This window comes from Lutjanus erythropterus, chromosome 20, assembly GCF_056507025.1.
Source record: "Lutjanus erythropterus isolate fLutEry1 chromosome 20, fLutEry1.hap2, whole genome shotgun sequence".
NCBI lineage: Eukaryota > Metazoa > Chordata > Actinopteri > Lutjaniformes > Lutjanidae > Lutjanus > Lutjanus erythropterus.
This window is the reverse complement of record NC_139336.1, coordinates 28,949,095-28,973,265: the sequence shown is the minus strand read 5'-3', so window position 1 is coordinate 28,973,265 and position 24,171 is coordinate 28,949,095. Positions and strand designations below refer to the sequence as shown.

The window sequence follows — 24,171 nt, the reverse complement described above, 5'->3', positions numbered from 1 at the left end:
TAAAAAGCACAAATTTACGTACTTTAACTACTGTTTTTAAAAGACCCGTTTAGGTTTTCTTTCTTCTGCTCAGATCCATTCTTAAGTAAAAGTACTAAAACCACCACTGGATTATAATTATTGATGCATTAATGGTTAAGTACCACAAAATGTTACAGCTGGAGAAAGTTTAAACTAATACATCTGCAAAGTAACTAATTATATAATACATTATTTACCTTTACATAAGTAAAGCACAAGTACCTCAGACTTGTACTTATACACAATGTAGGAACTTTGTTACATTCCATCACTGGCTCGTACATGAAGGAAGAAAAAGAAAGGAAAAGTCCAGGTCGAAGTTGAACTTGGTCTCTCCAGTGGTGGAAAGTAACTAAGTACATTACTCAAGTACTGTACTAAAGTACAGCTTTGAGGTACTTTACTTAAGTAGCTATACATACATTTCACAGGCAAATATTGTAGTTTTTACTCCACTGTTGATAACTTTAGTTAGCCTCCTTTGCATATTCTTATTAATAATACAAAATATAATCAACTAATAAATTATGATACATTATTATTGATTAAGATTTTATTGATCCACGGGGGTAATTCTATACCCAGCAGGTAGTGATGAACACATTAATGAATCAATATAAGTGGTAGTAACTAAGTACATTTACTCAAGTACTGTACTTAAATGCAATTTTAAAGTACTTTAACTTTAATTGAGCATTTCAACATTATCATGCTACATTAAAATTATACTTGACAACATTTCAGGGGTAAACCTTTTAGTTTTTACTCTTTTTTGCTGTTACAGAGTTCAGATTTTATAAACAAAACATGACATTAATCTATAAAATATGATACTGTGCCACTGAATAAACCATCTGACAAAATATAAAGTATGTAAGATGTACTCCACCTCCACCAGCTGTGACATTAAAAAGTGTTGAAGCATTATAATATCCCAATATGATATATGATTATTATTGAATTATTATAATATTGGGAATTCACAAGGTGTAACAAAGAGAATAAAAGAGATTTACACATCATGAATCAATAATTATGTATTAAGTGGTGGAAGGTTTTTGAGGTTTTTGAGGTGCTTTTACTTTTTATACTTTATACATATAATTCACTACATTTCAAAAGGAAAAAACGTCTATAAACCTTACAGATTAAGACTTTATAAACAAAACATGTGATCAGTTTATAATGATACCGTCCAACAAGATATAAAGTAGTTAAATGTGCTCCACCTCCACAACCTGAAACATTAAAAGTGTTAAAGCATCACTAATAACTTTCCAGTAATATTATATAGGCCTAATCTACTTATAGTTTACTTTTACTCTGAGTAAGTTTACTTTTAATAATATACTTTTTGGTCTTTTAATTTTTTGCAAGGGTTACCTGGGTGTTATGTATTTTTTCTGCAGTAAAAGGTCTGATACTTCTTCCACCACTGGGTCTCTCCTCTCCCCTCCTCCTCCTCCTCCTCCCCCTCCCCTCTGCACCCTGCTCCCTCCCCCTGTCTGTTGATATCACAGCCCGGAGAGGTTTGAATCCAGTCGGCCGCCATGCTGAGCTGAGCTGAGCTGAGCTGAGAGAGAGAGAGAGACAGCCACACACCAAACTTTGTCACGCTGTTGCTGCTGCACCGACGCTCATCTCCGGAGCTCCACGCCGGCACGAAGCGGACACCTTCCCCACGGTGAGTCGCGCCACAGACGCGCTTTCGCTCCGGTGCAGAGCTCGAGCCACTGAAAGCCTCGCCGGGACTTTTCTGCTTCAACCCGCTCAGTTATTTCAGCCCCGCTGCTCGTATTCATGCGTGCTGTCGCGGACTTCAGGCTCAGCTGCACTTGTTGCACTGTATCCACCCCAGTGAGGTACAAAAGAAGGAGAAAACAAGTCTCGTTTTCTGCGCTCTTTTGCGCGTAAAACTTCTACAAACTTTCCCGCGATGTTTTAAAACCGAATTGCGTAAAAAACAAACAAACAAAAAAAAAAGTTTGGACGACTTGTTGTGCAAAGAGTCCACGCAGTCGCTGTCAACTGTCCTTGGAGCGCAAAATAACTCGTGTATATAATATTACGTGTCCACCGGATGAATCTTTTTAAAGATTAAACTCCCCTCGCACTTTGAAAATGCCATTCTGGCACCCAGAGGTCATTCAGGGGTTTCTAGCCTTGGCATGCATAAATCAAGGGTGCTCTTTCACTGCAGCAACAAAAGACTTTTATTGACAGCAGTGAAACCATAGTTTATACCATGAAGACTGGTGTGAGCATCCAGCAGACTTCACGCTGGATAAATACCTGCAGCAGGCTCTGCTCTGTCTCTGAAGGTGTGTTTTTGGTACAGTTGCTCTGATGTCCAGACAGGAGGGCAGTCAGTCAGTCAGTCAGTCAGGCTGGGGTGCAGCTGGGGCTCATCAGTGGATGCTCATAAACCTTTCACCTGCATGCATGTCTAGTCTGAGCTGAGATGTGTGGACCGGAGGGAGTAATAAGAAGTTATGGAGCTGCTGTCTGTCTCACCATTTGCCCTCTGGCCTGGCTAACCGAGGTCCTGTGACTCTTCTTGGCTCTGTGCAGTATAATTCAAACTACACCATCATCACCGTGCTCCTTCTCTGACCTTCTGCAACCCTAAAATCAAGTGCAGGCTTTTGAGCCACTGAAGAAGAGACCGATGCCTCCGCAGGGCCCAGATCCTCTGTGCAGTGCTTCAGATCAGAGATAATTATTTAGCTGATGGATGGAAAAATTAATCTGCACCAATTTTGGAGGAATTTTTCAAGCAAGAATGCCAGACGTTAGATGGTTTCATCCTCTCACATGTGAGGATTTGCTTCAGATCTGGGAGTCAGCTGGAAAACTGAACTAGGGCTGCAAGTAACAATTATTTTCATCATTGATTAATCTGCTGATTAATGATATTCAGTCAGAGAAGACAGAGAAAACCAGAAAATATTCAAATTTGAGAAGCTCAAACTTGTGCATTTTAGCTTAAAAAACTAGTATGAATAATAATTTCCTGTGAAATTGTTTTAGCTCAACATTAGTACATGGTTTAAGTAATTTTTCAAGCACAAATGTAAGTTTGATGCAGGGCTGCAACTGATGATTATTTCTAATGCACATGAGTTTGCTGGAGTCCAAACTGATGACTTAAAATGTTTTGTTTGACAGTTTTCCTTCAAAAATTGGATTCAAAAGATTAGTTGCCTGGTGATAAAACAATCATTTCTGCTCTTTATAGATTAACTGTTGAAGTAATTTTCTATGATAAATTCTAAATTTAATATTTTGAGGTTTTAGACTTTGGGTTATGCAAAAAAAACTTGTTTGAAGACATCAGGAAAATCTTATTTATTTATGTTTTATAGGCTGAACAGCCGATCGTTTTATCAAGAAGATAATCAAATGAACTCATAAAGAAAATATTGGTTACTTGCAGTCCTGCTCCTGATAAAGTGATGCTCTTTAACATTTCATATAGGCTCATAAGAGATGCATGAATGAACGAATGCTGTCCACTTGAGAGTAAAGAAACGCCCCTCACATTATGTACAGGCTTAGTTTACATTGCATAAGCACTGTGGAATCCAGAGCCATGCCAGCCATTTAGTTTGTCCCTAAATACAGCTGTTGTGTTTTCTAAATCTGTTTTCTGCAGCTTCGTTAGTGACATTAACCCCCCCGCGCCTCTCCGTCTTCTCCGCTCAGCGTTCCACCAAAATGCATTGGCTGTGACATCCCGTCCCTCGCGGCCTCAATAAGTAATTCTTCTGCCTCATCGAGTCTGATTCCACAGGTCCTTGGCCGGGTCATATCAGGCATGAGGGCAGCCGCCCGGATCTTGTCAATATGATGGGCTGGCTGGCGCTTCACTGGCACCCGGGCAGGCCAGAATCATGTCAGCCGGCGCCTCAGGGGGGCCCGGAGAACTAGCCAGAACAGGATATTGCTGTGTGATCATTCACCAGCAGCAGACAAATCATTAAACCAGCGGCTGCGTGCTGCTGCTGAGCGGCTCAGGCGTTCTCTGTCTGTCACTCTTGACTTTCCCTCTGGTTACAGGTTGTGTTTGTGTTGTTAAGTCGTCACTGCTGCTTTCAGGGTTTGGAGTTGCCTTTGGAAAGAAGGGTAATTATGGTAGATTTATTATTTTGTGTGGAAATAGACGGGTGACTTTCTCCATCCTGCTCTTTTCTCCGCTATGATGAACTGTAGTCTTGATTCTTTTTGGGGCAAGTAAATCTATCAGCCGGCTTGTCCGAGAATTAAGAATTTAGCTATTTAACTGTTTTCATAATAGATTAATATTTAAGTCATTTTTCATGCAAAAATTGCAGAAAATGTTATTTTCAGTCTCTCAAAAATGGAGATATCCCGCTTTTCTCTGTTTATTATATAAGTCTGACTATCTTTGGGTTTTAGACCGACAAAACAAGACATTTAAAGTTCCTGTGAAGTCAAAATTGATATTTCAGTGTTTTTATCACATATGTATTGCAGTATATGTACCTATAGCCCCATATGTAGCCCAACAATGACAAAAAAAGTAGTTTTGTAGGTATTCTTAGTTGTTTTAAATCAGGGCTGCACAATTAATCACATTATTATTGAAATGGTAACATGACAGATTTCAATATTCAAATCACTGAATCTAATCGCAGTTCTTTTGACAAATATAAATGTCAAATGTGTGCAAAAACAGCATTATAATAAATCCCTGTTTTGCTGCACAGATGCACTGGCCTAAAATCTGGTTCTACCAGTTTGGTACAGACACTAACAAATTTCACACCATCATGATTTTAATAGTCTTATTTTTGTTAGTAAAGATTAAAATAGTGATGCAGAAATGATCGTTCTGTCCGATCATATTGCATGTTGCATCACAATCTCAGTCGAAATAATCGCAAAATGACTTTTGTGCCTTATTGTGCCGCCCTGTTTTAAATGCTATTTCAGAGACTGCCTTTTCCTCGAAAACGATTAAAAAATGTTAATGACTCATCTTGCATTTGGGGATAATACATCTGTTCACTATAGTGGACTGCACTTTTTCTGGGGAATGAACCTCACTGTACAAAAGTATAACTTAATCATTTAATTCCCGGATTTTGATAAAACTGGGTCATATTTTACGGAGAAAATATATTCTGGTTTCCCGCTGATGTCCTCCGACTGTTCAGCCTCAACTCGGTTGTTTAAATACAGAACTTTCCTGACGGACAGATGGCTTTAGCTGCGAAAGTGTTGCTGAAGTAGCCGACGTTTAGCTCTTAGCTGCTGTTAGCGAGCGACAGAATCAGGCTCATGACCAGTCTCAGAAACAAGCACAGCCTCCAAGACCGACAGGGAATACAGTACCAAGGTCGTTTACTGAGTTTTCTGAAGACCGCTTCACATGTTGCGAAGATAACTTAGCTAACTGCTAACTGCTGTTAACTGAGTTAGCTGTGACTAAAAAATAGAATAATTTGTACAGGGGCAAGTCGGCAAATATATTTTTGCCCCACTCTCCTGCCTGGGCAAGTGGGAAAAAAACCCACAAACCCTGATTTGCTTTTAGAATTGTACCCAAATTTATTTTTCGGCTGTTTGTGTGTTTTATTTTCCCATACCTGCTTTTTAAGGGGGTAAATCATGTGGCTTTGCCATTTTAGGAAAGCAAATGAGTCTATTTTTAATACGTCTGTCTGCTGTGTTTGATTGGTTTTAATTCTATTAGTAGAGAAACTGAACTATCTTTAAGTTGCTCTTTTTTCCCACATTCATTGGAAGCACAGGATTCACATGTTGCCAAATGAAATTACACAGAATGCTCTTGCTTGTTAATGATAACTACACATAAGCACGCAAGCCCGTCTTTCGTGCTTTTTTTTGTCAATAATCAATTTAAAATGGGTGGAAAATGGGAATTCATTCAGGCTGAAGGAGATCTTTGTTTCAACTTTGTGCAGAAATGGCACTTGTTTTGAATGACAGGGTTTATTTACTTGGATGCCTTGTTTGGTTTCTGCACAAGCCCTGGCTTGTTGCCAAATTTCTCTGTTGTAAAAAAGTTGGAAATTGGTTCTTAGTGGAGCGTATCCAGTGTTGCATATAGGAGGCACTCGCATTAAGCACGCATGCCGCATTTATGTCACTCTTTAAGTCCAAATGCAATTATTCGAGCACCTCAAAGGAGACCCCGTTTTAAGAGACGTCACGATTCCTCACATGCCTGCAGAGAGCGACTGTCAGGTAATTGAATAAACTCTTAATGCATTTGAGGGGAACCATTCAGAAGCCTTCACAGGCTTTCTTCTCATCCCCTCTTGCTGAGTTTTCCCGTCAGACACTTCATCTGATAGAAAAAGGCTGGAATACCTGCAAACGGTTCAGACAGGAGCTCCTGCTGGGGAGGTCACTGTAAAAGGTGTGACGTCTTCGGCGCAGGCTCATACGACCCATTGACTCATTGTTCCCTCCTGCCCCATTAGCAAGCTAACGATCAGGATTCTCCTGGCAGCAAACAGGACACTCTTGCTTTAAAGGCACAGTTCACCCCTAAATCAAAACCACATATTTTACCTCATTTTACTTACCTTACCTGTAGTGCTATTAATTCATCTAGATTTGTTTTAGTGTGAGTTCCAGAGTTTTGGAGATATGAGCTGCAGAGATGTCAGCCTTCTCTCAAATATAAAGGAAGATGGGATGTTTCAGATGATTAATTTCCCCATTATTTAGACTAGTCTAATGTAAAAGTAATAAACACTCAGAAAATAGTCCAAATTGAACACAGTTTATCAATCAAGAAGGCAAAAAAATGTCTGGAAAAAAATCATGTACTGAGAGCAATTTGAGGCTGTTAATAGATTATTTAATTATCAAAGCATATTTTAAATGCTGCTCAAATGTGTGGCTGACAACACAGATAACACTGTGGCTAACTGCAGCAGTGGGAGGAGTGGCAGTCTGCCCTCCTTGCAGGTTAAAGTCCACTGCTGAATGTGTTACTGCTTTGTTCCAGTTAAGTGGTTATATGCCAGTTTATTCTGACACAGCCATTTTTACAAGATGCCGTCTTTGCCCCATTTACCACCTCGCTGGCTTACATCCAGACATTAGGGCAGGGCTCCCATCTGAGGGGACTAGTGGCAGGCAGCTGCGTCACATCTTAGAGGCAACAGTTAAACAGCAATGCACATTAATAAAATATAAATAAATAGTTCAAAGAACTACTGAGGATAGCAATCTTTATTAACTTATTCACACGCATCCCTAAATGTAACTAGATGGCACTCAGCTTTTGGAAGATAATCCACAGACGTTGATGTGAGCAGTTTCATGTAGGAACTATTTCCTTTCCACCAAACTACACCTGCCAGCTGTGTCACAACACTAGCTAGCTCAGTGGTGCTAATGTTACAGCTCAGCCGAGAAGGACATGAACAATGTTTACATCCCAAAGTGTCACAAGCTGCAATACATCGACATCGCCGCCATACTGGTTCAGTCAAGATTGGCTTCTGCACAAAAACATGTAGTGGGGCTGCTGTTTGTCTGGATAAAAAGCTCTACATATACATGAGTCATGTTATTTAATGAGTTAAAGGGTCTGTGAAAACCCTGGAAATGCTCCTTCTCTAAATATTAAATCAACCCATCATTTAAAATATAGACATTAAGTTATTTTTATCCAGAAAAACTGCAGCTCCTCTGTTTTCTTGTAGGTGTTTACAGGCCAGTCCTGAACAACATGGTGGCAACATTTACATACGATCAAAAGCTCAATGCGGCTTCTACGTATAATATGTTTATGGTCACAAGCAGGAGCCTCTGGTCCATTAGTAGATGCACGCTTCCATCTGCACAGTGATATGGTAGAAAGAAAATAGTTCCTACATGAAACGGCTCGCACTAAAGTCTGTGGATTATCTTGAGTAACTAGGTCATGATTCCTGGAAAGAAACATGGCTGAGTTTTTCAGATGCAACTCAAGCCGAGTGCCATCTGGTCCCATTATATTGGAGAGATGAATTTTTGATTTTGGGGGTGAACTGTCCCTTTAATTCAAAGTCATAATTGCTGCATACTAAAAGATGAGACACCACAACAGTAGTGACCTCTTCATACAATTCTATTGGATGTCACGGTTTTAGGAAACGAGGTAGGCGAGTTTGATGTATGACTCGCAGAGGCCTCATTGTTTTGGTCCTGCAGGAGTTAAAGGGTAGAGGTCAGGGGCCACGCTGCACCGCTCTGATGTTGAGGTGTGCTGTATTGGCTCCGTGGAGCAGACATCTGGGACGACCCCCACCTCCTTTTGAAAAACACAAACCTCCCCTCCTGCCACACCCAAGTACCCCAACACCCCTCAGGCTGGAATAATTTCCTATTGGCAAACAGAGAAGCATCTGGCTCTGTATCAGCGGCAGACAGTGGCATGTGCAGGCACTTTATTGTGTGTGTGCTCGTGTGTTACTGGCCATGCATAATGCATTGCTACATTCCAGAGATGTCTCTGCAAAATCGTCTCATGATTGAATGGTGGTTTTCAATAGATAAACACTGGACATGAAGCTTGGTTTCCTGTTTTTTGTAGCTTCGCGTGTCAGGTAACAATAAAGGTGAAGAAAAGTCCACGCCCTGCAAGGCTCAGTTGCTTCAAAGCTTTTCATGGGACAAAAGTTTTTTTTTTTTTAGTTATTTGTTTGAAAATACTTTCAGTCAATTTCATTGATTTGATAGAAACTGCGCAGGATATTCATGAAGATTCCCAAGATGCTGCACCCACAGCTATGAGTGATTTTTGCTGAGAGTGCAGGAAGCTTACTGATGCACTGCTGCAGTGCTATTGACAGCTTACTTGATGTTTTGAAAAGGTTCCCGGCGTTGTGTTGCTGAGAGCAGGGAGCTGGAAGGGAATGGAGCGGGAGGCCTACATACAGTACATTCTGTTACTGGGAGGATATCACTGTGTGACCCAGCTGAGCAGAGAAGGTGCTCTGTGTCTTTGTGCAACTTCTTTTGTACGTAATAATGAAGCAGCTCTGCGGTCAAATGCTCAGTAGTGTTTGTTTATGGTTCTAGGTTTGCATGACGGAAATTTTATTTGCAGTCACTGCAGATTTTAATCAGTTCCCCTTTATCAGCTTGTTGTCACTTGTTTTGTTTGGTGTTTGCATAGTGTGAAATGAGGCCCAACATCAATGATCCATTGCCTGAGGATGCAAACTGTCTTTACAGGTAGTCTTTTGTGTGTGCGGGTGTTGCCAGTTTATTAGGAACAGTTAGGGAAAACTAATACCCTCTAATGCATCAGTTTTGGAATTAATCACACTGTCATGAAACTTATAAAGTTCAGCTTTAATTAATTTTATCCTATGATGGGCCATGTGTGTGGCCTCCTGTTGGTTCTGTTTACAGTTAATCTTGCAAATATCAGCCTAATATTAGCTGTGCGCAGTCATGACTGTACGCAGAAGGACCTCTCGTTAACAGAATACTTTGTTTTATACCAGCTGCTGACTTCTGACTCCTCTTCGGCCTGAGCTGTACTTGCTTTTATGTGTTTGCATATACATGGCCAGTCATCATGGCTGCCACGTGTGTCCTGCGTCCATTTGGAGCGATGGTTGTGCACATCCTCAGAAATTTAAGCTATGCTAACGTAAACATGTGGTCCCAACAGCAAGCACATCACCAGCCTTAACTGGCTGGTAGAGGTTGCAAGTCATCAACAACTGCTAGGCTAAAAACAAGGCTTACCTACCTTACCTTGTCTGTTGCAGGCCACTTTTGGCTTTTATTGTGGCTCAAAAAAAAAAAAAAAAAGTTTTGTTTCATCTTAAACTGCCTGGAAAATATAGTATACAAAAAAAGTATTCAAAACTTTGCAAATCTCTGCTAGTTGTAGTGGTGTTGCAGTAGGTGCTTCACCATCCGTTGCCTGGCAGACATCTGAACTCTACTGAGTGAACTCTTCCAGTTCGAAAGTGTTGTTGGACATGATATTTGAAACGTGTCAGTTTGATGCAGCATTTACAGCCCCACAAACTACAGGTTCCAAAATAACCACGCAGTTCTTTATATAGCACGTTTCAACAAAAACTGATCATTATAAACTTTGTGAAAAGTAGGATTTACTGCAGGGCTGTTGTAGTAGTTTTAGCTGGGTGTACCTGATAAACCGGCCACCGAGTGTCCATCACACAGAGCTAAATACAGTTCTGAGACAGGGCAGCAGCTGGACCTGCAGTCCTCATTCACTCCTTAAAGGAGGAAAAAAAAAACACAACAATAGACACACTCCCACAGATGCACACACACACACACACTACCCTAACCTCAACCCCCTCCCCCTTCTTCCCTCCCGTCACCCGCCACCCCAAATTCCCCCTCCCCCTCCTCAGCAATTGTGTGCATTGACGCTTTCCAGAGGCGCGAGCTCTGCGCTGTCGCTCTCCTCTGGCGAGCAAGCGATTGACTGCCGCTGTGGCAGGGGGAAAGGCAATCTCGACTGTTTTGTTAAATGGAGACAGAGTCTGTCACTGACATCCAGTAAAGTGAAACAGCCCTTTAAGGCAAGCACTATCTCTCCACCCTTTGCAGCCTCCGGTGCTTTTTTTTTTTTTTTTGGTAGTGTTTATCGTGCAAGATAGAGAGGAGAGGCAGAGAGGAGACCGAAGGAGGGAGTGTGACAGAGAAGGAGCATGACCGGGGAGCAGGGAAGGGAGGAGGTGACAGACTAGTCGTGCCGGATGATCTTATTCTATTTTCTTTTTTTTATCTTGTCATGCAAACCAGTGGTGACTTTCCCAGTAATAACAGTGTGACTGGAGGAGCCTCTCATTCAGCGTTCTTCTCTCGCAACCTGCAGGATCTTCCCACTCAGATTATGGTAAGATTCTCGTCGCAGACAGCTCGTGTGGACCGGAGTGTGCTGACTGCTGGCATCCCTCAATGTCAACACCTTTTTCTCTGCCGTGGCAATCAGATGATATGTGTTTGTGTTTACTCTGCAGCGGAGAAAGTAGTCTCCAGAATTGCATGCTATTTTTACCCAAATCTCAACTGGGAGGTAAATAATTCAGTGTTTTCATGATGCAGTGAGTGAGACTCTGCTGTGTCTTTATTTGAGGGAAAGCCCACACAGTTCACTTAGACAAGGCGGTACCAGCTAAGATTAAGAATGTTTAAAGAAGAGAAAAAGGAAATATTTTTATTATTTTCACTCTTGTTGACAAGACAGACACATTTTACCCAATTTTAGCCTTAAATTTGTTGTCAGGAACTAATTTTAGGGCGGGTTCACACCAGCTTTGTGTAGTCCACTTGAAATGAACCCTGGAGCGTTCACCTCCTTGGTGCGGTTTGTTTCTGGTGTAAACACCATTCGAACCAATCACAGAACTGTACTGTTGTATGTCTCATTTCATTGGTTAAAAATGTGTTTCTCTTCCTGTTTGGCACAATTTTAGCCCTAAATTTAGACTGTAGAATTTTACAGCGGATTCATTCCAGCCTTGTTGGGTCCGGTTGAACCGAACCCTGCAGTGTTTACCACCCGATGCGGTTTGTTTGGGTTGGTGTGAAGGCTGGGCTTGACCTCTGATCCAGACCGAGCCATCACTCTCCGGTCCGCCTTGAAGGAGTGTTCTCAGACCTCTGTCAAGTGAACTCTTGAGTAGGGTTGGATATCATTTGGATTTTAACGATTTTTGGTTCTTAATGATTCTCAATTCCTCTAACATTCTTCACAGAAACACCAAGTACCTCAGATAAATATTACCAGTGGAAACACTGAATGAAGAGAACCTTGGCTAGATAAGCATTTATGGCACTTAGGCTACTTTACTGTAAAAATAAAGAAAATCCGGTAAAAAAGTGAAAGTTGCATAGGAATCAGTAAGCAAATCAAAATTAAAATTCCTTAACAATTCCTCTATAATCATAACTTCATGATTTAACGTGCTGTTTTACAACTTAACGTGGACGAAGTGAGAAATGCCTCCATTGTTAAATTATATAATACCCGCTGTCTTACAAGACGTTCACATGTGTGGTCCTCTAAAGTCTGCTGATACACGCTCCAGATAAACACCAACATGAACAGAACCCGCTGGTGCTCCATGATGTATGGTCGTAGTCATTTACACTGGTTGCATTTTGTACCAACTGGAAAATTTAAACCATGTATCAACCTCGCATTTAACCAGGCGTCATGACCCTCAGCAAACTGCACTTCAGTGTTCTTGCTTGCGGATGATCAAACTGATTTCTGGTGTATTGAATATTTTGGTCGGTTTTCTTGCAGTTCGAGCTCTTCCACGGTCTAATTTCCTTCATGGCTGCTGTCATAAGATCTTACAAACCTGCAGTGAACTTAATGACTGCAGATGTTGTGGCTATAACTGTAGTCTTTAGACTACTTTAGACTACTGTAATATAAAACTGAATGTCCCTACAGAACAGACAGATCAGACTGTCTGCATCTTCCAGACATCTGTGGCTCCACATTTTTCATAATCGGATTGCACAAAGTAAATCTGCCTTTCTCTCTTTTTGTCAACATTGTGGACAGTCATCTTGTTTTAATAAACTTTATTGGAACTGCCAACAGAGGGGATTCAGTGTTTACATTCAGTGAGATCAGCCACGTCTTGGCTGGTCAATTGATCTGTGCAATGTGAGCGAAAAAGTCACAGATTCTGGCCGTGCAGAAAGGCAGACTGGAACCAATACAAGATCAATGCCATTGCAGAGTGTCTGCCAAGCTCCAGATGTGGAAAGAGCTTGTCTTCCAGTGGCTGGCTGGTTTTCAGGAACTCGTAAATCTCCCTTGAAAGTGGAAGGAGCGGCACTGCCCTCCCAGTTTGGACGCTTTCCTTCACCATGCTGCCACAAGTTGCTCTCCTCCTTAACTGGGCATTGAAACACTTTGAAACAGATGCTTGGTTTGATTTGTTTGTGAGCACGGGGTCTCAGGTAGATCAAAGCTGGCTAACGGGTCTTTTCAAGTGCTATCGCTGCACTTCAAAGAGCTCTGATCTTCTGGTCTCTATCTCAGTTGTGCACTGGTCGAAACCACCATCTGTTGTCATTCACGTGGCGTCTTTAAAACCACCGGCTGCAAATTTCTCGCAGCAAAGTTTGACCGCTCCTTTTTGTTCAGTGCACTGTTCAGCGCTGTGTTGAATGCCAGCATCCAGGCACTGTATCATATCATTGTTTGCATGAGAGGGAAGAGTTTAATTTGGGGTTTTGGGTAAAGAACTACTCGCTTTGCAGGAAAACACTACATACATCATCTCAACTGCGGGCATTGGGTCATTTATCATATTAAGCTCTCATACTTGGGTGGATCGCCACATTGTGCAAAAGCATGGACTCGTGCATATTTCAAGAGCTCAGTAATGTAAGGAAATGTCATTTGGAAATGGAGTTATTGTGCTTCTTGAGAGAAAGGCTGTGACACTGCATTCAAAACCTTCTGGTACACAGCAGCCTCTTTGGCTCACCAAAGAATTAAACATTTGGAAGATAACAACAGAGACAGTAGAATAATTATTGGACGGAGCCACCGAGACATCACCCACTGATATTTGGACATTGAGGCCTCAAGTTTAGTATTATAAGGGTCGTCATCCTGGTGTTTCGCCAGTAACATACCACGACTTGGGTGGTGCTTGGTTTTGCTCGTCCTTTCAGCAGAATGTAAAGGCGGCCTGAAGCAAACCCTGCTTTATAGACTATTTTACTCTAAATAGCACCTTTTAATTTACATAATTAACATCATGCTGTATAGGAGAAGACTTGAAACTAGCAACTGAGACCATAAACTCATAAGGAAACTGTTTACTCAGATCTTTTTCTCATGATTTCAGACCCAGAAGCTCCGTCCACATATTGTGTCGTCTATGCAGATAACCCTGAACGATCTCCCCCATTAATTCAAATGCGTCACTCAGATTTGCTCAAATTTCTCTGGAGGTAACTGCGGTGCTGGAGTTGTTCTTCTTTTGAAAATATTTCCCATAAACACAGCGGCTGAGAGACCAGAGGAAATGGAACTAAACTGATTACCGGAGATTACTCGGGTGTATACAGCTAATGCGTGTTCCTGGTCTGAAGACGAGATGCGCGGACAAAAGTTCAATGAGCTGCTTTTAGAGATGAAAATGAAATGCAGACTGACAGGTAAACAAATGCACCGAAGCATCAGTTCAGGTTCAGAATTCGGGGATGATGTGATGTGGAAAAGGTTAAAGGAGAGCAGCTGCTGAGCCACGGTCCCCTCACAGACACACTGCCGCTGGCTGTCTCCGAGGCTGCTGTCTGCCTGTCTGGGATTTGGGGCTGATGGGACTGGGTGGGGTTGAGACCCTACCTCCACCCCTCTGTCTCCATCCAGCTGTAGCTGACGGCGATAAAACCATTAATCAGTGTGGGACTGAATGTTTTTGAGGTAAAACATATGATTTTAAAAGCTCTTCCTTTTAGCTCCAGGTCTATTGACTGTCTATGATCTGCTATCTAACCTTTATCTTCTTATAGAGCCTAAAGCCCACTCTGGCAGGTCACAATCTGTGTTACAGCAGCGTGTTAACACACATCAGGATATAATCTATGAATCTATCATAATCTTTTAAAGGCAGATGAGCTGAAGAGCTAATACCAGGTTTTGGAGGTTCATGCAGCACGACACAGGATGTGCCTTGTCTCATCGCCTCATTAAAATTTCAAAATCACAACGCTGACAGGGAACATCTGCTGATTTATGTGCATTCCCAAATATGCATCATTAGCAGAGGTGCGTTTATACAAAATTCATCTGTCACACCCTCTTGATGATTTGGGATTTTCATGATCTTTTTTGTTTTATGCAAATGTGCTGCTGGACAGTAACGAGCCGCACTGGTCCAAAATTGTCATCATTGCTTTTTAGTCACACAATGCATTCCTCATCTGACTGTGATTGGATTCTGTCTGCCTGCTGCCCAGAGGATTTCTTGGTGCACTCTATTTATGCTAGCTGGCTGGCTGGTTGGCTGCCTTGGTAACTATGGTAACAGTATCCCCCAGAAAGTTGGAGAGACCAGGGCCTTGCTAGGCTAATTGTGAGCAAGTGAAGCATGTCCGCAAACTAAGTTAGGCGTGTTAGTCCCAGCCTGGACGATGGCCCGTCCGGTGGATTTCTTTGTCCATGACGCATCACAATGGAAGGGATTTGCTCAGGCCTTTTGTTTTAAAAAAGTATTTGTCTGTCATTAGAGAGCAGTGAATCATCTATCTGCTTGACCTACATACATGTAGAATAAAATAATGTACATAATTAACTTGGGACTAAACCCCTCACATATTATGTTGTGCACTAATTATCAGTATTTATCAGCCTACTTTATATATTGCTGTGTTGGAGTGTTTGTAACTGTATTTACTCTACTGTTATGATCAGTTTATTATTTTAATAATTTTTCAGATAATCATTCTTTAGCTCCTGTGTTTCAGATGGGAGGATTTGATTTTTTGTCTTTGTTTATTTAGTCATACAGTGCCTGTTAAAAATCTGCCTGTTTGCAGCAGGGGTGATTGCTTGGCCTCCAGTATTGCTGCTTGCAGCTTTTTCAATATCCTCCACCTGCAGAGCCGGGGAGCCCCTGTAGTTCAAGACGCAGCAGTTTCAGTCCCTCGGTTTTAGATGTGCACATGCTTTATTACCAACACTAATATGCCACCAAGAGCCACACATAAATTATTATTAATACTTATTATTGTTGCTTATTTGTTAAATTACATTTAATTGACTGAATGCAGGCCAAAAACACTGCACATATGAAAAGCAAAAATGCACACATCGTTATGTATGTATTACAAATTTCAAAAATTGTGTTTGAAAAGTTGCAAACTAACATTAACATTTACAGGAGATGATGAAAAAGAAGCCCTGGTATTAAAACCTAACCCTATAAAGCTTTTCATCCAGACGAAACCAACGTTTTTCAATAATTAAAATGTCTGAAAATACACATTAACACAAATCTAACATATTATTAGGTAAACTAAATCGTGAACTAGTTAACAACAAATTATTGCCACTATTTGTCAATTAAGTGTTTTATTATTCCAAGTGAACAGACACTCTTAAAGACCACAGTGGATCGTTCTGTAACTTCACGAGGAGGAGACTTTCTGAGGTGGCAGCCTTCAGGCTCCTGGCGTAACTTAAACGGGTGCAGGCGTACGTCTAAAGCTGTTGGCCGGGATCTGCTGCGTCTAGAATTGCAGGGACTCTCTGGCTCTGCAGGGTGATGTTTCTCAGCTTTCTCAAGACCCGCTCGTCAAAACTACTTCACACTTTACATCGCACTCCCTTTTGGCCCTCAGATAAACACCCAGCGAGTGTGAAGCTGATATTTGTATACATGCACCTTTGGCTGTGATGAGCATTTTTCACCATTTTCTGACATTTTCTACAAAACAATTAATTGATAATAAAAGTTGCAGCCTTAAATTATGTCATAAAGTCCATGTGGTATTAAAATTATCTTTTCTACCTACTGTAGGTGTGAATGACTCATTTACTCTAAACTGACATTTCATTCTTTTCCCATTTTTTTCCCCCCTTCTCTTCTAGACTGGTGTTGTGACATTAGCCCCGGGGCCTCTCCCTCAACCGTTTCCAACTGCGTGAAGACGAGTGAAAAGAAGTTTTAATGAATCAGTATTCGCTAGCCGACGCCATGACAGACAAGTAAGTGGGTTTATCACTTTCCAAAGTGTGTTTGTGTTTATTTGTGTGAAGAGCCCACTGTACTCTGGCCTTTTGTTTACTGTGAAGTAAGAATGTTGTCTCTTGTGATTACACTTCTCTCTCTTCTCTCCTGGAAGTGTGTGTGTGTGTGTGTGTGTGTGTGTGTGTGTGTGTGTGTGTGTGTGTGTGTGTGTGTGTGTGAGCGTGGTTCGGTGCAGGATTGGAGGAGGAGGAGAGTCTGGGGGCTCTGATAGCACAGAGAGAAGTGTGTTGTGTTGGAGGGGGCTGGTATAAAGACAGTCTGTTTTGCCCCTGAAGACGTATGACATTTGCATCAGGGCTGATTTGCATTCTCGTTCACTGTGCTGGTATGTTGCTGCTGCTGCTGTTAGTTGCTCTTTATTTCCCTGACAAAACACACTCATTTAAAGGGGGTTTGAGCCTTTGCAGTACTGCCTCTTCCTTTTGCTCCTTCTCTGTGTTCTCCCTTCCCCCTTTTTCATTTTGGACCCCGTTCTCTGTGCTCCCTATCTCTCTTCTCTTTTTGTCTCTTTTGTCAACTTTGCCTTTGTCTCTTGGCGCGGTGTTTGTAGGATTTTTATCTATAGAGGACGGAGAATTTGGGTGCAGTAAGCAAAATAATCTGCTGTCAGCGTTCATAATAAGCGGAATAAGTGGTGCGGGCCAGTCAGCTGAAAGGGATAGGCGCTAAACACGGTGAAGGCCAAACAAGGCCAGGCCTATTATGTGCTTGAGTTACAGAAAATGAAAGGGGCAGTTTAAAAAAAAAAAAGTTCTGTCCGCAATAAAACAGAAGGAACAGGTTGTTTTCAGGATGATGGATCATAGTGGCCATGGATGCTTCTGCAGGCAGAGGTTTACATGCACGCATAGGGTGACCAGGTGTCCAGCTTGATGAGGGACAGCACAGCGTTTTTATCCCTTGTCCCACGTTTTCATTGGGTCTAGTTTACAAAATTCAAACCACCGCAGGACAGACTTTTCTAAAATCGGGCTTCTATCCAATGTCTGTGAGGAAGGCAGGGAAGGCTGTCATCACAGGGTCAGTCTGTCAGCTGCACACACGAGGAGTAACCGCAAAGTCACATGCAATGCAGATTTAGGCAAATATGATGGAAACTACCACAAAGAAAAGGAAATTCAGCTAAAACAAAGACACTGAAACTGCTCATAACTGGTAAAGCCAGTGAAAGTTATTCTCAGAGTTTTGTTGCAAAATTTGACACAGTAATAAAACAGGACAGAAACTAAATAAAATCGTCCAGAAACGTCTTGGCTCATCTTGTCACTGTTCCAACGATCACCAAGTCTGGTTTCGTTGACAAAACCCTTTATTCACCGAGCCAGATCTGAAAATATTCTGGCTGTACACGCACCTCTCCCAGCGTTTTAACATGTGATGCGATGCATTAAAGGTTTATTTCAACCAAACCAGAATTGACCCTTTGCTAAGCCCCGCCCTCCTTAGTTACTGTTGCTAAGTCTGCCAAGCTTTCCATTCTTGCACTGCATTTATGCAGTTTACGGTGATAACGGTGGTAGATTTAATGTCAAAATTGGGAGTAATTATTGAAACATGAGGTCTTCCAAAAAGCAGCTTCTCATTTCTAGCTGATGACGGTGGATTTTGTCGGCTAAAATAATCACAGTCACAAGCAGATTTCATAAGTGTGGCTGGCTGATGTGAGCTAATGCTAACTCGATTTGAGTCAGCTGAGAAGTCTCCAGATGACGTTTTAGTTAATTCTAAAAGACTGAGGCTAAAGCTAGCTTACATCTCAGCATCTTTCTAATGGTGAAATATGGCAGGTACATCTAAATGATAGATGACAGAAATACACTCATTAATGTGGGAAAAGAAGCACAGGGACTCGATTAGTGCAGCAGACCTTGAGATGGGTCACCCTGCTGGACCAGCCGGACCGCAAAGAAGACGGCAAGGATAAGAGCTAAGCTAACCTGGTTTAGATGTGTGACAGTGAGTCAGAATGAGATGCAGTGTTGTTGACCCACTTTGATTCTGCACCAGACCACATCCTCCTCCTCAAACCCCCACAGAGCAAATGCAGATGCAGTCAAATCTTATAAGTTTGACAAGAAGTAAAGTTACTGCAGCTAGTAAGCTAGTTTTAGTTAGCCAGACATGCTAACATTTGCAGATTATGTTGCAGCAGATGAAGTGAGAGTTTAATCCTTTCACCACACATGTGCTCTTGTGTTTCACAAGACGACAAAAAAGACGCCACCATCCAGACTCATGAAACGCTGAGTGTCGCTCTTCTCTGAGCCTCCTGCACACCTTCACCATGTAGAGAAATAGAAAGCTTGACAGCTCTAGCTACAGTTGCTAACTTATGATTGGACAGTTACTGTTTGGTGCAGAGTTTAGTGAAGGGTCATTCTGGATTGTTAGAGTGGTTGAAAGACTAACCGAGAAGATTTCTTTATTTTTGTTGCTTTAGAGTTTGAATGAAGATGAAATTGCACTTCTGGGAGTCTAATGGAGTCTTGGTGAGAGCAATAAAACAGCTGTACCAACATTTTCTCATATATAGAGTGTCGAGTTGTGACCAAAAGTCACCTGTGACCACCAAAGTCTAAATTAATTCTTGAGTCCAAGTGGACTTTTGTACCAAATTTGAAGACATTCCCTCCAAGCGTTCTTGTAATTGCTGTCATGGGAGTGGGATAGATGTGAAGTTAGTTACCTTCATCGTGCTCACAAGAATGGGATGAACCGAAAACACAATACCTCTTGCCACGGCTGTCGCTGGCATGGAGCCATAAAGAAAGGTTTTTCAAGAATTCTGAATCACAGAGGTCCTTCAGTGTAGAGTCACGAATGCATGTAAAAATTTAGGCTGATCAGTCCAGTTGTATGTGAGTATGCAGACGAGCTCCAGGTCAGTTGGTCACACGCACACATGCAAGCAATCGCATGATACCCTAAGAAAAGCCTGTCATTGGCAAAAACAAGCACTTTTAGTGGACATATTTTGATGCTGTACAGTTACATGTAGGGATTATATTGTGGCTTTGTTTTGCAAATGTAAAAGAAAATGTTGTCCCTGTTAGTCACTTAGACACAAACATGGAAAACAGGATCCTGGTTGAAAAAACACAGAGGTTACCCTTTAAGTTTCCAGGGTAGTGTTTGTAGGTGAAATGAGGTTGATGTGATTCATTGCACTTGTTACAAATGCACCTGTTGACCCTTTTGAGAGAGTGAGAACAGGGGGGGAGGGTCTGGTGAGTCACTCAGCCAATGGAGCTACCCTGAGGCCCGATTCATAGAAAGACTAACACCAGCACACTATAATGTCAGTGTAAAATATCGTGCAACTAGTTAGAGCCGGATAATGCTATATTTGCCCAGAGGGGAATTTCTCTTGCAAATTAGAAGGTTGCACTTTCCCTTAAGGATCCATTGCAATTTATGCAGAGCCAGACATTTAAGTGTTTTGGATGAAACATAAAGGGGAAAAACAAGAAAAAGATGTTCTGGGAGACCTTTATTTTGCAGCAGTATTTTTTTAATAAGACTTCGCTGGACCAAATAAAAAGCGAAGTCAAGTGAAGGTTGGGAGCTTCTAAGTAAGTGATGATGTTGTTGACAAGCTGTCCCGTCGGATGAAAGGTATCCCAGCAACCGGAGAGGGGCGAGGAAGGGGAGGAGGGTGGGTAAGTTTATTATGCGCTAGATGCTAGTCCGTGTTGTAGGATGATTGTTCGCCAGGGGAAGAATGATAAATGTTACGCCAAAAGGAAGTGAGGGGAGAAGTTGGAGGACGTGCCCCCCGACAGTGACAGCGAACAAAGCCTGCCTCAACATGGGACTACTTAAGATTCATACAAAGGCAGAAGAAGACGGCCACTTATTTTCTCTCCAACACACACTCTCTCTCACACACAACTACCCCCCTTTTTTCCCCCAGCTCGCTCATGAGCAAACATTTACACATAGTGGGATATCAGTGGACATTCCTGTAGATACGTGCATTCCAATTGGAATTCCCAGATACACGCTGGCCTGCAGACGTATCATTGTCTGACATTTTCCAACAAATCGCGTATGACCCTTGAGTGCATCTTCATATATGTGTAGTGAGGGACAATTTTACCAGCACTGCTTTTCTTTCTATATACAAATGATTTCAAGACTCATCATGCTAATTTTAATTTAAGTATGCCGATGATATGGCTCTGGTTGCTCCACTGCAGAAAGTTTGATACTGAGGGAGCGAGTATATTTTAACCACGTGCAAACTCTTCAGAACTGGTGTCAAAGAAGCTTCTTAGAAATAAGTGTCAGTAAGACAAAGGTAGGAAAAAATAAATGCATCCAAAAACGATTAATTGGAAGATGGTTGAATGGTTGGTTGCCTTCGCCAACACAATGTTTCAGTTCCACAAACATCCTGATTCCTTTGTGCCTTTTAGTTCAACTTTAAGAAAAACTGAACAGTATTCATTGCTGTCTGACTGCTGATATGTCACGGCTGCTAAACTAAGGGCTGATTGGTCTACAGACCCAACCCAAGGCATTTTGGGATTGTTTCCAACACAGAAAAATGGATAAATAACTACAAAAGACAATCAGTGTATGCATTTATTTTACTTCATCTCCAAAAAGACACTACAGTTCAAGGCTTATAATGAACAGGATACAATTGCACCGGAACCGACGCTGTAAAGGTACAACGCTAGCGTTAGCATTAGCCTTTCCAACTCGGCTTACTTTTGGGTTAACTTTCATCACCTCTGTAGCTGTTGAGAAATAACAGATGAGACTTTTCTTGTCTAGAGAAGCTGCAGTGTTTATTAACTGACACACTGTAACTTGTACTGTACATTTACTGCCAGCGTGACAACTTACACTGGTCTTATAACACTATCTATAAATAAAGTCAAATAAAATGTAATTATTAAGGCGGTCACAATATGTTGCATTGACTGTATGGATGAACTCTATAGAAGTAAAGCTGACTGAATTATTAATGACCTTTCTCTGCCACCGTACACTCAATTTACCCTCAGGGAGAAGTTATAGATTTTCAATGGCAAAAAGAAATATCCACAAGAAATCCTTCGTCCAAAGTGCTGACAAGGTATTAAATTAAATTAGGATCTGGTAGGCTGTGATACAGGGAGGTGCTCCTGACTTTGTTGCAGTAGGTTAATGTGATTTGGTAAATTGTGAGTTGTATTTTTATGAACGTTTAAGCCGAGATTATGCATTTTCATTTTGCAAGTTGTGTTTTTAATGATTACATATGCTGAGATTATGTACTGTGATATGTATTGTATGCTTTATTTTCATGACATGTTTTGTGGTGAAACCAAAGGCAAGTTTTTGTAGTCATAAAAGAGCTTTACATTTTTATTTTCCATGCAAATGTTAGTATTGATTCAGGGGCTGATTATCCATCCTCAGAGATGAACATGTTTCAATTGGATGGATTTTAAGTTCAGCCTCCTATTGTACCAGGATGCTCTGGGATGAGGAAAGTTTTCTAAAGCCAGATTTGCTCCGTAGTGCTTGTAGACTGGGATTCTTTCTGTTGAAATTCAAGCCTGCATAATCCTCTTCAACACACTGCTTTGTGTGTGTACGTGTGTGCATGTTTGTGTGCAAAAGTACAGAGTCCATGTGCCCTCCAACCAGGATTTGAATGAACAGGAATTTCACCTAGTTTTTCTGTTTTTTTTTTTTTTTCCTTTCAAGATGATTTGCACCAGTGTTCACTGTTATTGCATCATATATGAAAGTAGGACAGACAGACAAAGGCCTGAATGAACAGAGAGAATGCAATCGTTTAAAATTATGTCACTTGACAAATCAATAAAATGTGTTATTTTGCCTAAAAACAAGTGGAAAACTCTCGACTGTGAATTGTGCCTCCATTCTTTGGGGGAAAACACAAAAACAAGCCTTAAGGATGTGTCGATCTTTAAGCCCTCCAACCATACGTTCATGTTTCTTTATGCAACGGTTCATCCTCCTCCTCCTACTCATTTCTTCTCTTCTTCTTTGTCCTCTCTCCTCAACCACTGTATGAATGTTCACGCTTGAATATCCTCACTCACAGCGAAACCCTGTTTTCTCTTCTCCTCCTCTGTCCTTCTCGGTTTCCTTCCCTCCCCCACCTGTGGTGGTGCACGCTGACAGCTCTGTCAGAGACCTGGGATGTTTATAGATGGACAGTAAGGGTGACTGCACAGATCAGTATGTGTGTGTGTGTGTGTGGAGGGGTGAGGTAGGGCTGCGGGCTTTTTACTGGAATGACCACACTGTCAGAGAGATGAGAGGCCTTTTCCCAGCCTACTGTGTATCTGTTTGCTTTGTGTATCTGTACCAGTCGAAGTCTCACATCTGTGTGTGTGTATTCATGTCAGCCTCAGGGGAGCAAGGATCCAAAACCACCAACAGAAGCTGGTTAAGAGCTTTTCTGTCACTTAAACACAAAACTGCAACATCCATGTTAGTTAGAAACCTGCCCAACTCCCAAATGTTTTGTCAGAAGTTTCACCTTTGACAGTGTTGTTGTTTTAATATTAATTATTGCATTTTCCCTGCTTTTCACCAAGAAATGGGAAACGCAGCGAAAGAATCTCCATTCATATTTGACCAGCACTGCCTAGTTTGACACTTTAATCTGAATTTCATGCACTGGACATGCTCATTTGCATTAAGTTGATGTTGAGTCATCATTATGCAAATTCAGATACAGTGACTTGTCTCGCAGGTCGCTCTGCTGTGTCCATCACACACCACGTGGCGGGATCGCCTGTTCTCCATATGAAATGAACAGGATCTGTTGATCTGACGTTCCTCAATGGGTCCAGTGTGTCTGCTTTGTAACTCCATGTTGATTTTTAGGAATTTTCTAGGGATGATCAGCTGTTTCTGTTTGTGTAAACAGAAAGCAGATTAGTCTACACAATGGATGGTTGCTTAGTTGCAGAAACTACTACAAACTAAGAACAGCAATGCCGAGAAGTAAGACCAGAGATTTCTTTGCTTGTGCTGACAACGGAGTGGGTGGTCAGCACCGTGGAAAACATTGATTTGGATTCATAGCAAAGCAAAAATGGCGACACTGGGGTCATGTGATGGGGGCGTGATGAATAATTGAAGGACACATCGTGACTGAGATCAAATCAGGAAGCAGGTGTCGTCATAATTTGCAAAAGTCTCAGTTTCCACCTCTCCAGACTAAATCGCAGTTCCAGTTTTCAACTAAAACAGTGTCAGAAGTGTTTCAGAAGCCTTTGTTTCAGGGGTTCTAAAACACCAGGGTAATGTGGACATGAGGTGTAAAGCAAAAGTTTTGCATTTAATATTGAAAATTTATTAGCGTGGATGTCGCCCGACAGAGCTGCTAGCATGGTGATAG

General features: G+C 41.6%; 1 protein-coding gene across 1 annotated transcript in view; it reads left to right on the top strand.

Annotated features, from left to right (window-relative positions):
- The first annotated feature begins 1,538 nt into the window (after positions 1–1,538).
- The window catches only part of sema4d (sema domain, immunoglobulin domain (Ig), transmembrane domain (TM) and short cytoplasmic domain, (semaphorin) 4D), a 56,344-nt gene continuing 33,711 nt past the window's right edge, over positions 1,539–24,171 (top strand). Inside the window, exons 1-2 of the mRNA XM_084745525.1 lie at positions 1,539–1,705; positions 16,637–16,753. Of these exons, the coding sequence (XP_084601651.1) occupies positions 16,716–16,753 (38 nt within the window). The 5' untranslated portion in view covers positions 1,539–1,705; positions 16,637–16,715. The remainder of the gene's footprint in view (positions 1,706–16,636; positions 16,754–24,171) is intronic.